The sequence below is a fragment of the Gopherus flavomarginatus genome, chromosome 21 (assembly GCF_025201925.1).
Source record: "Gopherus flavomarginatus isolate rGopFla2 chromosome 21, rGopFla2.mat.asm, whole genome shotgun sequence".
In the NCBI taxonomy this organism is placed as follows: domain Eukaryota; kingdom Metazoa; phylum Chordata; order Testudines; family Testudinidae; genus Gopherus; species Gopherus flavomarginatus.
In genome coordinates, this window is record NC_066637.1 from 4202504 (window position 1) to 4219540 (window position 17037).

General features: G+C 41.5%; 1 protein-coding gene across 4 annotated transcripts in view; it reads right to left on the bottom strand.

Moving 5' to 3' along the window:
- The window catches only part of PRDM16 (PR/SET domain 16), a 427236-nt gene that overhangs the window by 12712 nt on the left and 397487 nt on the right, over window positions 1-17037 (bottom strand). For all 4 annotated transcript variants that reach the window (XM_050931682.1, XM_050931681.1, XM_050931684.1 and 1 more), the window contains 4 exons: window positions 12362-12531; window positions 10845-10922; window positions 3458-3627; window positions 2153-2327 (listed from right to left, as the gene is read on the bottom strand). In XM_050931682.1, coding sequence (XP_050787639.1) covers window positions 2153-2327; window positions 3458-3627; window positions 10845-10922; window positions 12362-12531 — 593 coding nt within the window. The remainder of the gene's footprint in view (window positions 1-2152; window positions 2328-3457; window positions 3628-10844; window positions 10923-12361; window positions 12532-17037) is intronic.

Below are 17037 nucleotides of genomic sequence, written 5' to 3' on the forward strand. Positions count from 1 at the left end.
TGTACAACACAGAATGTCCTTTTTGGTTCCCCTGTAGATTAAATATCACTCAGTCAAAATAAGGTTTAAAAAATTAAGGGGAAACTCAGATGTTTTCCAAGTCCTGAATCTTGTCACCTAGTCTAAACACATCATCAGCATGTTTGTTTTAGAAAATTTTGATCGATTTTCTTTAAGGTACAGGCCCAAATTTGATTCTCCCTCTGGATCAATTATACCAGCCTGCGGAGGAGTTCTCCTCTTGTCTATTTTTTTGTCTACATCAGGCAAGATTGAAAGATTCCTTATTTCCCTCAGGAAATACAGCAAACCTTTTCCTCCCTGTTTTATTTCCATGTGTGCAATCTAAACAAAAACTCTGCCGAGAAGTCTGTATCTGAGATGGGGTTACTTTATCTTGCTTTCAGGGCTGAGATGAAGGCAACAGAGTAGGGAAGGAAATGGAAAACGTGTCTAAATTTCACATGTTTACAAGCATTCTGGGTGAAGTGAAGTGCTGCATTCCACATGGAAAGTTCTTAAGGGCTGTCACTACTGTAGCACTGGCCATGAACACGAGGCTGGCCTACTGGTAAGTTAAGCGCTGAATGCAGTGTGATCACCCAGCATCAGCACAATTTCTTCGTTTATGAATGCAACTGAATATCCAGGGCTGGGTTCATGAGTGATGGAGAAAACGAAGGGATCCATGGGAATAGAGCTGGGCAAAACATTCTAGACCAAACTTTTTTTTCCCCAAGAAAAAATAAACATTTGGCAGCATCTAAACATTTTGCAAATTCTGATCAGTTTCACCTAATTGTTGATTTGGGAACTTTCCCCCTCCCACAAAATAAGGAAAAAATAATGTGAAAAAAACTGAAACATTTTGATTGGACATTTTTTCTAATGAAACATTTCAATTTTTTTGTTTGAAACAACTTTGTTAAAAAATTTCTTTTAATTTTATTTTAAATATCAAGTGTTAAAAAATAGCAGAATGAAGACCTGAAATGAAATGTTTCATTCAACCCAAAGCAATTTTTTATTAATTTTTCAATTTGCCAAAACATTCTAAAATTTTCATTTTCTGTCCTATCTGAAACAACAACTTTTTTTTTACTTTTTGAAATAGCCATTACATTGAAAATGATGTCAAGCATCAGCAGGGTAGCTGTGTTAGTCTGGTTCTGTAAAAAGCAACAAAGAGTCCTGTGGCACCTTATAGACTAACAGACGTATTGGAGCATGAGCTTTCCTGGGTGAATACCCGTATTGTCAGACGCACCCACGAAAGCTTGTGCTCCAATACGTCTGTTAGCCTATAACAGGGGGAGGCAACCTATGGCACGGGTGCCGAAGGCGGAACGCGAGCTGATTTTCAGTGGCACTCACGCTGCCTGGGTCCTGGCCACTGGTATGGAAGGCTTTGCATTTTATTTAATTTTAAATGAAGCTTCTTAAAACATTTTAAAAACCTTATTTACTTTACATACAACAATAGTTTAGTTATGTATTATAGACTTATAGAAAGAGACCTTCTAAGAATGTTAAAATATATTACCGGCATGCGAAACCTTAAATTAGAGTGAATGAATGAAGACTCGGCATGCCACTTCTGAAAGGTTGCTGACCCCTGGTCTATAAGGTGCCACAGGACTCTTTGTCACTTTGAAAATGATGTTATTCACCCAGCTCTACTTGGGAAGGGGGACCCAACGCAGCAGTGAGCCCGAGATGCCAAGTGACTTTTGGTGGGAAGAGGATGAAGGGGGAAGTCAAAGGGCCAAATTAAGACTTGCTGTGAGCCAGTGCAGTTCCACAGAAGCTAGTGGCACTCACTGGAGGTCTAAATTTGGCCCACAGAGTGCAAAGTGTGGAAGGACGGAGAGCTCATGTCTGTTCTATACAAACAAGCTATGAGACGGTGAAAGAGGAGTCTGGGTGGGAAGGGTCTGATCCTGTATGGCTGTTCCTATGTAACTTCTGCCACAAGCAGAAAAGAATTGGGATGCTCTGTGTAAGGAGTCTAAGTTGAGTGCCTTGCGGGATTTCTCATTATTACTCTGATCTCTTCAGACTCTTTGAAATCAAGCCCTGAACACGGAGATGGCTGGCCAGCCTTTGAACAGTCTGGTAAGAAGTGTCCATTAGTGTGGCTTTGTTTGTTTACCTTTTATCTGTTAAAGTTGATGCTTGATTCATCTCGCTATTTGCAATAAAATTTCTGATTTCAGAGAAATACGAGTCCTCTTTCTCGTCTAAAAGTGCATGGTTGTCTGGCTCCGAGTTTGGGGAGGAGGCACTGGTCCCAAGGTGGTTAGTAATGACTCCAGAGTGCTGGCTCACTGCACAGGGGACAAGGGACAAGAGAAGAACCAGGAGAAAGAATCAGGTATTGCCAACGCTGCTCTCAATAGAAACTAAGGAGAAAAATTAGCGCAATAAAGTATTTACTGCATGGTAAGAATTTACATTGAAAGAAAGTTTCAGGAAACAAAAATCTTGGCAGAAAAAGCTGGTATCTTCCAAAAGTCAGTGTGCACAGAGAGACAATTAGTATCTGTACAGGGACAGAAAATATCATTATGTACTGTTATCTGTCTATCCTAGGTTCTTATCTGCCCCCACTACTGCAGTATCTGAGCACCCCACAAGCTTTAATGAATTTATCCTCACAGCACTGTGGGCAGGCAGGGCAGGGTTATGGTCCCCATTTGACATATGCAGGAACAGAGACATGGAGAAATGAAGGGCTAGAATTTTAAAAGGTGCAATAGGCACCTAATGAGATTTTCAAACATGCCCAGGGCACTTTTGAAAATTCTTAAGGGGCTTCAATACCTTTAATAAGTGACTTGCCCAAGGTTACACAAGGAGGATGGGACAGAGCAAGAAATCGAATCCATGTCTCCTAAGTCCCAACCCTAAGCACTGGACCATGCTTCCTCTCTGTTACTATGGGGTTAGCAGGTCTAAATAATACGTCAAGTTTGTACTGTCACATACACATTTCAGCATTACTGGCATTTACGGTATAAAAACATTGGAGAAAAAGAATCCATTATAAACTTCTGTTTCTATTTGCTTGTAGCTATTTCAAGAAATTTCTTCTCAGCCGAAAGTTCCTATGTTGGGTTTCAATACATAGGTTCCTTCTCTCTCTTTGTGGGGTTGATTTGTTAAGTTGTTTTTCAGAAAAGCAAAAATCTATCTGCTTCTATTATGTGAGCATCTAAAATATATTATTTCAGCTTTAAAAAAGTTTGTGTCTCTCTCTCTCTCACACACACACCCCTTTGTAATTTTAGAAATGCAACATCTAAAATAAATATTTTTCTTTTGCTGCCTAGTAATATTCATGAACAGGAATGGATATTTCTGTGAAGATTCTCATACGTGACCCAGAGTGACTTAAATTGGGGATTTCTCTCTCCAGTGCCCCTACCAGAATTACACAGCAGTGTTGACCCCCTACCTGGCACATTCTCATGTTCATGCTTCTTAAGGTGTCGGTCCAAGTTGGTCTGCTGCCCAAAGCATCGGTTACACAGATGACATTTGAATGGCTTCTCCTTGTTATGGATGTTTCGAACGTGCCGCTGGAGGTTAGAGGAAATGCTGAATGACCTGTCACAGTATTTACACCTGAAAAATAGAAGCAAATGTCAATGAGTGCAACTAAGGGGGGAAAAAACCTACCATCAAACATCGCTCTATAAATCTTTACTTGACTGAGGACCTGGAAAGCATGGGGCATTAATCATCTCAGACAATTCTGATATTATTATTATTCAAGATGCGGAAAGAAGGGGTTAGGATTAATTAAGAGGTTAGCCAGTCCAAACAAATAGGAACTTAAAAGTAAATAATTACTTTTCCATATATAAATGTACCAACACGAAAGGAGAATTTGTGTCTCTCAGGATTCTTATTTTGTAAAGAAAGAAGGGAGAGAAGGAGATAGAAAGGAGGAGAAAGAAAAGCCCATTTTCTCATAGCTTCACAAGTGACAGAGTCATTTGGCGATAAAATAGACTCTAGTGATTTTTTGTGAAATTTCTAAAGGGCTGAAGGAACAAAGATGCTCAAGGTGTAGGCCTATTAGCATATAATGAATTAATATTTATATTGTGGTAGTACCCAGCATCTGCAAAATAATCTCCAGTCACAGAAGGAAACGCACTCCCTGCCCTGAGGAGTATACACAATCTAAAAATAAAACCATTATTTATTTAGCAAATGATCATGCAAACCAGAAATGGCATTTGTAAAGGTGGGGAAAACCACACCTTTGGTGGGAAGCTAGTGTATGTAAGGAGCCATGGAAGAGAATATTTAGAAAGGGGTGAGTAGGAAAGAGTCTCCCTTTCAAATAAGTCTCTGCAGAACCCACAGTTGATGTGTCAGCAGCTCATTTCGAAGCTATGCCCTCCCCCCCAACCACACTTTATATTCAGTGTCTTTGAAACAAAGTAGGAGTATATAGGCCTTTGCAAATGAGCCCAAACCCTCTGCACTCACTTGTACTATGGAACAAGAATGTACCTAACTTACTGAAGAGGGCAGCTTTGAGCCACAAGGAAGGGTTTCAATATTGAAGATTTCAAACGTTAAGTCCTTTTTTTATCAGTCTGAATCTCAGTAAGTTAATACTCATCAAGTCTCCTTTTCCCGAGCCCCATCACCACAATCCACAATAACAGTGGAATTATTTCTCTTCTGTGGACTTCTGCAAATCGTCTAAACTTTCTGGACCAATGCACTCACACCACCATAAATCCCGAGTAACTATACTTACTTTAAAGGGAGTTGCTCTGGATATATACGGGCACAAACAAGAGCAAAATTTGGCACATTAAAGCCAGCTCCCGCAGAACACAACATAAACCCTGCTGTTGGCCAAGTCTTGTTAATTTTATAAATGTTCCTAGTCCCATTTACTGCAGTCAGAGTCCTTAGATGTGAGGAAGACAATCAGGATTGGACTCTGTTGTACCATTTAGCTCTGAAACTAGATTCAGCCCAACAGTAAGACATACTGTTGGTTTAAAAAAAAACAAAAAACATAAAAGATTCAAATGAGGGAGGGGTGGAAGTGTCAAAAATCTACACTATTGTGGCACACACACCCCTTCTGGATGTGCTACAGCTGTGACTGTGACTTGGTCTCTAAAAATATATTCATATTATTGTTGGAAGTAACAGAGATATAATGAAACTCTCCCCCAAATATTTTTGGATTCCACATTCACCTCTGTGTTGCCTACTGTTAAATCAAAAATAAGGCTCAAGACATGAGATATAATGTAACTTCATCCTCAATTCACTAGGGGAAACACACAGTCTTTTGCTTTATCACATTTTTTTCAAACTGCCTTTCTCCAAAATTCTTTTCCAAACACATTTCTTTTTTAACTCAACTCTTACAAAATGCAAACTGAACCATCAATGAAAACAGAGCATAATGCCTCTTTGGAAGTTTGCTTTTGTTGGCAACAAAAAAGCCAAAGAAACCATTTTATATACTGATGACTAAACATGTACAAGTTTTGTACAGCTCCCTTTCCCTCCCCAAAATTGAAGGGTCTGATTTTAAGATATGTTGAGCATCTGCAGCTTCTACTGAGGCCACCCAAAGATAAGGCTGCCCATCACTTCTGGTCATCAAGATTAAAATGTCCAAATAACAAAATGTCCCGATTATTCCATAGACACCTGGCTACCAAGTCTTCCTCTTTGTTTTCTAGTCTTTTGAACTATAGTAAGACCATCATACAGGACAATGAAAGAAGTAGACACTTTGATAGCTCCGTGGCATGAGCGTTGCCCTGCTAAACCCAGGGTTGTGATTCAATCCTCAAGGGGGCCATTTGGGGATTTAGTTGGGGATTCCCCCCCCCCCTTTGAGCAGGAAATTGGACTAGACCTCCTGAGATCCCTTCCAGCCCTGATAGTCTATAATGTCATATTTTTGTATATACACAATACACACCTACACACAGAGCTAAATACACAGTAAATAAACAAAGGTGATACCAAAATTGGCAGGAACCCCCCAATTAAACCAAAAGCATGTTACGCCAATCCAAGAAGCTCCCTATTAGCTGAGTGGACAACTGCAGCTTCCAAAGAACAGGCCATCGCACTGAGAAATGAGTTCAAACAATGTGTGTGTTGTAAAACAATTGAGAAATTCTCAAGAATTCACAAGCTCTGACAAATCAAGTGTCCTAAGGGAAGCTGTCCGAGGGTGAGAGTGTTTGGGAGAGGGGAGGGGCACACACACCATAGCTCTGGCAGTCCCATAAAGGGTATGACCACAGGCAGGTCAAACGTCACTGGAAGTGCAGGAAAGCAACACCCCAAGATGGCTCCTGTTTTGATTTGAAGGTACATCAACCCTTATCCTGGCTTCAGGCTTTTGGGCAATATAAAAAGGAAGGGGACAGAGATGCTGTAGATGACACAGATCTCTAGAAATGGACACAGGTCATTTAGCTTCTTGAATGTAGAAGCTTCTACCTCTCTAGCCTTGACTTCTGCGAACTTGCCCCCTAAGGTCCGCTCCAAATGCTGGTAAGACTAGCCTATTGCTCCAGCCACACACTCGGACTACCACCACTCTGGCCACTGCGCTCCCAGTAGCCCTTAACTAGCTGCTCCGTCACCTCCACACCAACCACAAGCTTCTTGTCTTTGCGTTCAAGGTTCTTCACTACTGAGCCCTGCCCCACTTCGCTCTAATAATCTCTCATTAGCACCTCCTCCTTCACTCCGGCAGTGTCACCAGCCTTCTCTGTCCACCAGTCAGTGTCTTGTGCATGGGAAATACTTCTTGATAAAAAGCCACATAGCCTATTCCTCATCCTCCCTCAAATCCCTCTTTAGGGCTCCCCTTCACCATGCTGCCCACATCACCCTTCCTGCTGAACGTGACTAGATTGGTGAGGACTCCTTCCCTGACCTTCCTTCTCCTACTCCCTTACTCTTACTGACTCTACCATTCCGCACCCTACCTCTACCCTCAGTTAAAAAATTAAACCCCAGCCAAACCTGTAATTCCCCAAGTGGTGCCAATTGCTCACATGTTATATCCCAATCTCTTCTGTCTGCGTTGTGTCTTTTAGACTGTACACCACTTGGGGTAGTGACTGCCTCTTCTCTGTGTCTGTACAGTGCCTGACACAATGGGGCTTCAGTCCTCACTGGGGCCTCTGACTGCTACCGGAATATAATTGTTTACTGCTGCTGCTACTATTGTAGGTCTACATGCCACGTCTGGCTCACATTACTCACACGAGCAGTTTCAGGGACTTCAAAGGGAGTATGAACGAGTAAGGCAAGAAGGATTTGGCCCCATGTTTGTCAGTTTATTTAGATGTTCAGGAAGCCTTTGAAAAGTTTTGCTTGACAGGCCCTTGCTTTAACTATGAGCTATGGGGATCCAGGGTAGGAGATGGAGAATGGATAAAGAGCTTGTTAAAAAAACAGAAAACAGAGGGACATGTGAAGGGAGGTATTTCTAATGTCTCTGAGTGCAGGGACGAGGGAGACGTACTGTATTAAATGTGGTCCCAGAGGGGTCAGAACTTGGATTTCTGCTGGTTTTAATCTAAATAAATTACCTCGACAGAGAGACCAACTTTAAATTTAAGGAAGAGGTAAATGCAGAGGCTGAAAGAAAGTGGAACCCAAAAGGAGTTGCATTTGGTTTGTAAACTCACTGACAAATTGCCAGTGAAATTTATTGCTGAACAATTTAAAATAATACACCAGCAGGCTCAAAAATAATAAGCAGGAACAAATGATGGATAGCAATGAGCCAGAGCTGGGGAACTTTGAGAAAGATCTCAGAGAAATAGTGGACAACCTTTAAGGCCTCAAGGACTACGGAGACAGCGTTTAAAAAGCCAGTTGGAGAGAAACAGGCAGCTAGAACACCGTTGTATAACATTATGTAATGGAGCTAGTCACCATAGAACTAAGATACTCTGACTAAATCACAACTAGAATATTATGGTGTCTTGTTCTTACTACACTATAAGTAATATGATTCCACTTGTAAAACTTTACATTTATTTGAAGACTCAATAACATGAGCTGTAAAGACAGTAAAAGCCCTTAAATATATGGGTCCATATTCCTTCCCTATGTAACTTCCTAGTCTTGAGTGGAGTTTCACCAGGGATGCATTTAGCCCAGGATCTTTAACAGAAAACAAGAAAGAAGAGATTTTTATTGAACTATGTGCAATCTTAAATGACATGGTAAATGTCAGCTGTAGTTGTTAGTTTCAACTTAGTGCAGACAACAGGACATGGGGGCCTAAAAGGAAATTAAAGAAAAACAAATTCAAAACAGACGTCAGGAAGCACATCTTTATAGAAAGAATCGCAGATCTAGGGAACAGCATAACAGGCAAGGTTGCTAAGGCTCCAGGATTGGGTGTAATTCAAGAATCAATTAGATGGCATCCTGGAGGGAATGGACTTTTGAAAGAGGGAATAAGCCTTGTTGAACCAAATGGCCTTTGCTTGTTCTTGATTCTGGTTTTATGTAGTTTCAAAGCAGGAGGGGGAAAGCCCCCACAAAACACCCTTGTATTTCTGCATTTTAAACAGTAAGAGGGTCATTAAAAAAACCTGCTTCTTCTGAATCTTGCTTTGCAGTTCAAGGAGAAGGATGACAGAGTCCTGTTTTTTTACTACCTGAGTTGCCAGAGAAATTTGACATTATTTCACAACAAACCAAACTTATTTTGTCCTCCTCTGAAGGAAATTGAAATAGTTAAGTTTGATTGCTGTGTTTTATTCTTGAGTTCTGAAACATACCATTGAATTTTAAACCAGATGGGGGAAAAGAATAGGAAAGAATGCCTCCTAAATCCACTGTGTCACATAGATGTGCATGCATCATGATACAGTCAAATCATCTTTAACCATTTTGCTTTTTAATACATATGTATAGTACATTAGGGTGTGTCGCTCAGTAACAAAATAAGTAGCACTTTAAATTTTCAAAATGTAATGTTTTTTTTCCATTTTACAGATAGGGAAACTAAGACACATACAGATAAAGTGACTTGCCAAAGGTGAGAGAGTTTATCAGTGGCAGTCAGGAACAGAACCCACATCTCCCGATTTGCTAAATCCTGCTCTAACAATACTGCTTCTGTATTCATGCATGTACATTTGTATCTCTGGGTCTGTGTTTCATGTAGGTGGTTTTGTACATGTTTGTGTGCATGTGAGTTTGAATAATCCAAATTACAAGCATGAACATGGGAACTGCTTAAATAGTCAAAAGAAAAGTTGCAACAAGAACAAAGAAAAAATCCTGAGAATCAGCCAGGTCCCTTTACCCAGACAAAGTCAATGTTTGCTAAAAAAGCTTTCAAAACAATTATTGTTGCTAAAGTTGGAAATCGCAGTTCTCAGAGAGCAAAAGAAAATCAATGATAATTAAAGTCTTCTGTAAACATAGCACTAACTCTCAGGAGTACTATTCCAATGCAACACTGTCCAGAAGTCAAACCTCTATTACAAAAAAACACACACATAGCTCATTTTCTGGGAGAAGACCAGATCAAATAAATCTTTATTTTCCTAACCTTTGTTAGGTTGCATGTCTCCTTTTTTGGAAGAAAACTGGACTCACAATCTGTGCGTAAGCTGGAGCGTGCATTTTGGTGAAACGGGTGTGGAGTGAATACCAGTATTCATTCACCTCGTATCAAATAATGAAATTGAAGAATTAGAAGAATAGAGAGGGATTACAGAATATATGCCATTTTAGAGAGGCCTTACAAATCATTCTTTACTTAATGCTTACAATCAAAATTGAACTCTTCTGGAAAGATTTAAATAAGGGGGAAAGGTGGCTTCATTAAGTAAACTAAACCACTAAAAATGTCCAGTATGTTTGACCAGATGGCCATTTGCTGTTCCTAAAATTGTTTATGTTTGCCTTTATATGGTCAATATCACAGGTCTCTGTAGTTAGCGTAGAGATCCCCATGGTATTAATTACTAAAACACCATCATCACAATGAAAGTTACCTGAATTGTTGATATTAATGATAAGCCTCAATAACAGTAAACAAGGCTTGTTCTGAAAATTCTGATAAATATTATGATAAACCTTGGTGAGGACACAACTTGTCCTTCGCTCGTGTGAGCTCAGTTTTGCATGTACATATGCCTACAAACATTTTTTTTCTAAATTTTTGTGAGCAATCGAAATTGAAATTGAATTGGAAAATTGAAAGGAAAAAAAGTTTGGCAAATTTTCCCACCATCATTTTTCAGTGAAAAATATAACTTTTCCAATTAGTTCTACTAAATTTTCAAACATTTGCGCCAAGTGGATTTTGCGTACAAAGTTTCCAGCACTTGAATGTGCTGGGGCAAACAGGTATAAAAAGTGTGTGTGTGGGTTTGCACATGTGCCATTTTATGCACACATAAGTGCAGACTGAAGTGTGAAAATCAGGCCCTTTCCTTATGATAACCAATACTTTCAAACTGACTAAGTTCATATTTATTTACATATTTAGATTTCAAACAAGATATACAAAAAAGGCTCAATAATCTGTTATTCAAGGCATCTCTGGCAAACATTAAAAGAAAACTAATCTGGCTAAACCCAACAGCTAGCTCACTGACAACCCCTACAAAACAGTTGGAGACAGTCTTCAGCTCTCATTGAAGTGAATGGTTAATGACAGCGTTAATCACTATGTGTAATACAACGTTACTACAGTATTGTGCAGGGCTAACTTTATTGAAATCAATGGAATAGCACAGTGGTGAACCAGACTCTCAACATGTAGGGAAGGGATATTATCTGGGCAAGAGTATCACCTGTAGGGTTGTTCTCCTGTGTGTGTCCGAAGATGCCTTGTCAGATTCGCCGACCGGGGAAAGATCTTACCACAGTACCTAGGAAGGCAAAAGTCAAAGTAACCATGAGTGCCTTAATGCTCTGCAATACTTCATAACATTCTGTATCACCCCATACTCTCTATCCCTCTGTCACTTATTTTGGTAACATTCCCAAATGAGAACATTATCCTTTCTCAAATGACCTGTGCAACACCACACTATTAAAGTGCAGGAGAAGCTGGTACAATCAGTTGCATTTAAGATGCAGACTAAAAGGAAAAGGGCAAAAGACAATTGGTTATGCTCAAATGCTGAGAATGAACAGGAAAGCGGGATCAAATAGCCATCATTACATGACTATAAATTACCATTGTCTGGAAGAATTACTGCAGGTGCGACCATCTGCTTCGAACCAGGTGGTTCAGCTTTAGGAGGTGGTAAGAGACCAGACAGCAGAAAAATAAGAAAGGGAACTGGATTTCACAACAAACACAAAAGGAGGAGTGGATATATTTACACACAGAGAATGCACCACGATAATAACAAATAAAGCTTTAAAATTCTGTCACTGCAAACCCTGACAGTTAATGTTTCCATGTGGGGAACATGAATCAGCATGGATTTATGTGATGAATAACAGAATCCAGGGATTTCTGAATACCTTAGTAAAATCTTGGACTAAAGACTAGATGTGACTTTGGACAAAATGGATGCATCCACCCTCCCAAAAATGCAATGAGAATTGGCACAAAAAAATGGTAATCACACATAAAAATATGGGTGTGTAGACACAGATGATTGTTACTCAATATGCAGGGTCGGCGCAACCCAGTAGGTGACCTAGGCGGTCACCTAGGGTGCTACGATTTGGGAGGCAGCGGCCGGATCTTCAGCCATCCTGGTCGTTGGCAGTATTTTGGAGGTGGGACCTTCCACCGTCTCTGTTGGGGGGCGATATTTCAGGGGTAGGACCTTCCGCCTCCTAGGGTGTCAAAAAAGCTGGCGGCGCTCCTGTCAATATGCATGCTCAGATATGAGGTTTTGCAGATGGAATGGATCCAGAAATATTTTTGTGGCTATGCCTACATTTGACATATTGCGGCACAAAATATCATTTTAAGTGGCAAAGTTTCGCATAGTTGAAGCTACAATGAGCTTGCATTATAAAGCCTTATTTTAGCTGCCGCATCTGCCCCCAATAAATTTGGTTTATAAAATTCTTTTTGGCCTGAGAATTGCTAGATTAAGGCTATAGGTAAAAGGAGGATGGTGAATTTTCTTCAAACAAAACCAAACAGTTTTAGAATTAATGTGTCATCAGAATCCTCTTCTCAGATTCTGCTCTGTGTATCTTTTCTTCACACCCCAATGGAGATGAGTAACTTCTCCACGTGCCCCATAACATGTCTGTATTGGATGTTGCCTTAACAAGTATGGAACCAAACTCCCAAACAGAGCATCTCGGGTTAGTTGTACTGGCAGTGCCTGTCCTTTACCTGCAGGTATAGCGCTCCTTGCCCTTGCGCAAGATGGGGTCTGACAGCGTAGGGGGCGGGGACCGGAAGTTGAAGGAGTGATGTGGGAGGGGCTGCAGGGACGTGCTGGTGTCTGCTTTCATGGCCGCAAAACTTTCCAGTTTCTCTGTCATGGTTTCTATGGCTGACATCTGTTTGTACAAGTAGAGAAGTCGTGTTATGAAAAGCCACTGAAAGAAGAATGCTGGAGGCACAGAACATATTTCTCAGCTGTACTGTGTGTTTCTGAGGCTACTGCAGGATCTAGCCCACACCCTCAGAAGCCAGCTCCACAGAGTAAAATAGATTCACTTAAACCCAATCAGTGCCCTGGGAAATAATTAACCAGGCTCTGAGAAATCAGCTGAAGATTCAGCTGATAAAGCCAAGCATGGCTGTGGAGTAAGCATCAAAATTTAGAAGCTGTATCAGGCACATTTCTATCATCTGCTATACCCATATATTGACTTTTGGCATTAATAACAACCTCAGAATGCACTTGGCTTCTCTCTCCCCCTATCTAAATGAGGCTCAGGGCGGTGGTGGTGAAATTAGATAAAAGTGTTGAATGCAGAGGTTGTAGAGCAAACACTTCCCTCAAACACAAAACAAACACAGGCTGGGAATGTAGCATACAGCATTTTATTTTTAACAGAGCATCCACTACACTTACAGTCTCACCAAGGACTTCAGAGGGAGAGGGAGAGACAGACAACGCCAGCGTGAAGAGGAAAGGAAGGTTTCAGACTGGAAGTGGCTCACAGGGAGGAGGCAGGAGAATTCTAGATGTATGGAGGGGGAAAGAGAACAACTGAAGGAGTGATCTCCAGCTATGGAGAAGGGACAGAGACAAGGCTGAGCTTGGAGGAGTGAAGAGAGCAGACGGGGAGTAGGTGGATGTGAGGTCAGAGCTAGGATGGGGTGAGTCCCCAGAGAGTTTTGAAAGCTAAGAGGGCAATGTTTTAATTAGACACAAAGAAGGCTGGGAAGCCAGTAAAGGCAGTGAAAGGGTGGGTGTGATATGGGCCCATTTCCTGGAGTGGAAGAGAATTCCAGCCAAAATATTCTGGGCGCCTTGCAGTTGAGAGAGTGCGGGTTTAGAGAGGCCATAAACTCCATGTTTTAAAAACCTACAGAATGGCGGGGTAAGGGGAAGGGGATGCAGGACTGGAAGCTTCAGAAAGTCACAGTGGCATGACACAGTGCATGTCTACACGGCAATTAGACATATGTGGCTGGTCTGTGCCAGCTGACTCAGGCTTGTGGGGCTCGGGCTAGAGGGTGGTTTAATTGCAGTGTAGACATTCAGGCACAGGCTGCAGCCCAAGCTCTGGGGCTCTCCCACCCCGCAATGGTCACTGCTCTATGAAGAAGGTGCATGAACAGGGATGGACAATACTAATGGGTCTTTATCATCAGTAATTTCTAGGATTTATGGAAGCTGATTCATCAATGGCTGTCAGATCATCCGGGAATGGGATCGGGGCACTGGAACAATTTGTATTGTGGGGGTGCTGAGAGCCATTAAGCCAAACTGTAAACCCTGTACACGATGGAAACCACTTCAAGCCTAGTTCCAGCACCTCTTCATTGGATTAAATCACCAAAGTGTGATGGATAAACAAACCCAGGGGACAACATATAAATCCAATCACATGCAAAAATAAATATGGAAAAAAGCACAATGAAACGTTGTTACTTTCATTAGAATCACAACGCTCATGCAAAAAGTCCCTGGGAGAAATTCAATTTAGAGGAACTGGCCAACATTATTAACATTTGTTTCTCCACTCATGAGGATTCTTTCAAGACACCAAACTGAAAATTTGGGTGAAACAAACAAGCAAGCAATAAAACTGCCTCCTCACTGCAGATTACATCATAAAGAAAAAGTGAGTGATGCGGGGAGTGGGATCCTGTGAGCTGGAGAGCCAGGCACAGAGCAGGGGAGTCCGTGAGCGAGCGGAAGGGAGTAGGAAGCCATATATCAAGACCTAGATGCTCCAGTGTACAGGAAGGGGTGACCTTTTGCACGTTTACACTATATTAAACTGGGCTGGGGGAAATGAGAGCCAAGATATTGTTTGACGACCAGCCATAAACCTTAAAAAAAGAGGAACAGTAAAGTCATTTCTCGTTAATAGAGCCACAGCCCGTTAGCTGGAGACTCACAGCCTATGATAAATAGTAAGTAACACTTAGCACCAGCCATTTGAAAAGGTTATTTGAGCATTTACAGCAAAAGTCCTGCCCTAGCTGCCAGTCATGTAACAAAACCATCATGTTAAAATGCTATCTGGATCTTTTAGAGCCGTGTCACTTTGTCCTTTGCTGGAATACCTGGAGATATCTTTTGTTGTGCCCTGTTCTTTAGGCACTTAGTCAGAGATGTTTGCTAGCATGACAGCTGTGGGCTTATTTTAAAATTCTAAACACGGGTCATGGCCTCTCTAGTGGTAGAGGTGCTTTGTTATTTAGGGAACAAGTGACTGGTATAATAAAAAAGAAAGGAAGAAGAAAAGAAAGTTAACAGGTGGGAAAGGGTTTGCCATTAAGTAATCATGAAGTCATACCATTTATTTATGTTGTCTAGAGGTTCGTTTAAAATAGACAATGACAGACTAACTGAAATCATTGGAGAGGGGCTGCAGAGAAATAGTGGATGAGAAACTAGAGCGGTGTGGAATTCATTTGGTTTTAAGGGAGAAATGCCTTTTGCATGTTCCATCTGTACCACACATTAGGGCTCAGTTCTAAAGGCTCCACTACCCAGAACTTCCTAAAAGGTCAACGGGACTATTCACTTCAGGAATGGCTGCAGGATCAGGACCTTCAGGAGGAGTGAAATCAATTTATTTGTCGGTTGGGTTCCAGTTCAGAGAAATACTGAAGTAAATACATATGTGCATCTAGATTAATATGGGCTGTAAGAAGAGCAGAGACAAAGATGTATACAAACCCTTTAATGCATGGGACTTAGGCAAACAACATCCCTGACATTAAACAGGTGGACAGTATGGATGAATTCCACACAACTATAGATAAAAGCGTCTTCTCTGTCTGCTTCCATCTATATGATCAGATTAAGTACATAACAATACGGTCATTTAATTATTCCGATCAGAATGCATTTACAGCTCACGATTAAATATCCTTTGTACAGGAACCTATTGTACTTTTTAAAAAAGTACTTATCAGGAAGTTTCAGACTGAGCGATATTTAGGTTTTAGACTATTTTGTGTAATAAGCTATTAGAGATAACCAGGCCTTCCATATCTTTTTTTTTCCATGGGAAGAGGAGGGGGTCTCGATTTCATGAACAATGTTAATAGCCTTCCACCCAATGCCTGCTCTTATTCAGGGCTTGTAAATTTCTCACCGTCTTGCTGGACCCCGGCTTTGCCTTGGTAGCTCCTCCCTGCTATCAGATCCTTTACAGGCAGATATCCCCACTATTCTAATTCACACAAACACAGGATGTTCCTGACTAGCCTGCCGCTATTATCCAGCTAGCTTGAAGGAAAAATCAGGGGAAGTTATTAACCAAACTCTCGGGCTGATGCGAAACAATGAAGGAACTAAGTTTAGCCGTGAAAGCAGCCAGTATCCAGCTTTCACAAACCCATGGGTTATTTATCCAAGGTGGGAAATGCTGTCAGAAGAGAACAATGCACGTAAATATAAATGAGACTACAATAGTGACCACAGAGCTCAGCTCACAGAGCGTTTGGAGAGAGCAAATGAGGGGAGCTGGTGGCTATCACATAGAAAAGGACACTATGGCAGCATGGCAGAGTTGACTGTATTATCTCTAAAGAAGCAATGAGTCACACAGAGCATCAGAGAAATGCTAAATGATGGAGGTTTTAGTTTGTACTTAGCCAATGAGGTTTACATGGGCCTGATTTTCACTGACAGTCACTCTGGGGTTAGGGCCCACTCTACACCCACACAGGGCACCGTGAGTGGCTGACTTTGGCCCCTCTTCCTCCCCCACCCATTTGAGATGTCTTGCACCTTAATGAGGCATAGATTACTCCTGGGGGAATTCTGCGCCACTGCACAATGCAGAATTTTGCAGAAATTAACGGTGTGCATGCAGAATTTCCTTTCCCCTAGAGACATGCACTGCAGTTCTGCTAGCCTCCACTAGCAGGGGGAAGGGGTGCAGGTATCTGGGCTGGGGTCCCCACAGTTGGGCTCCTCACAGTTGGGCTCCAGAAGGAGGGGGTTCAGGTGTATTAGCTGGAGGAGGCTCTGCAGGTGGGTTTGGTGGAAGGGGTTGTGCGTGTCTGGTCCCCTGGCTGGGCTCGGGGTGGGGAAGGGGGCAGAGAAACGGGAACTGGGTTGTCATAGGGGTTTCTTTAACTCTCTAGTCCTGGGGGAAATTTTCTGTGTGTCTGTATTGTTACAGACAAACTTGCTGACAGGTATTTTGAAATAAATTACAAAAATACTTGAAATTGGCATGATTATGTAGTGTTATTATGACAATTAAAAACTGCAGAGTTTTAAAATATTGTGCATAGAATTTTTAATTTTTAGGTGCAGAATGCCCTCAGGAGTAACCCCTGGAGCAGTTTCTGTAACAGTGCCCAATGGTTGTGCAGGGGCTCAAGGGAGGTGGGGCACAATCCTGTTCTTAGTAGCATATACA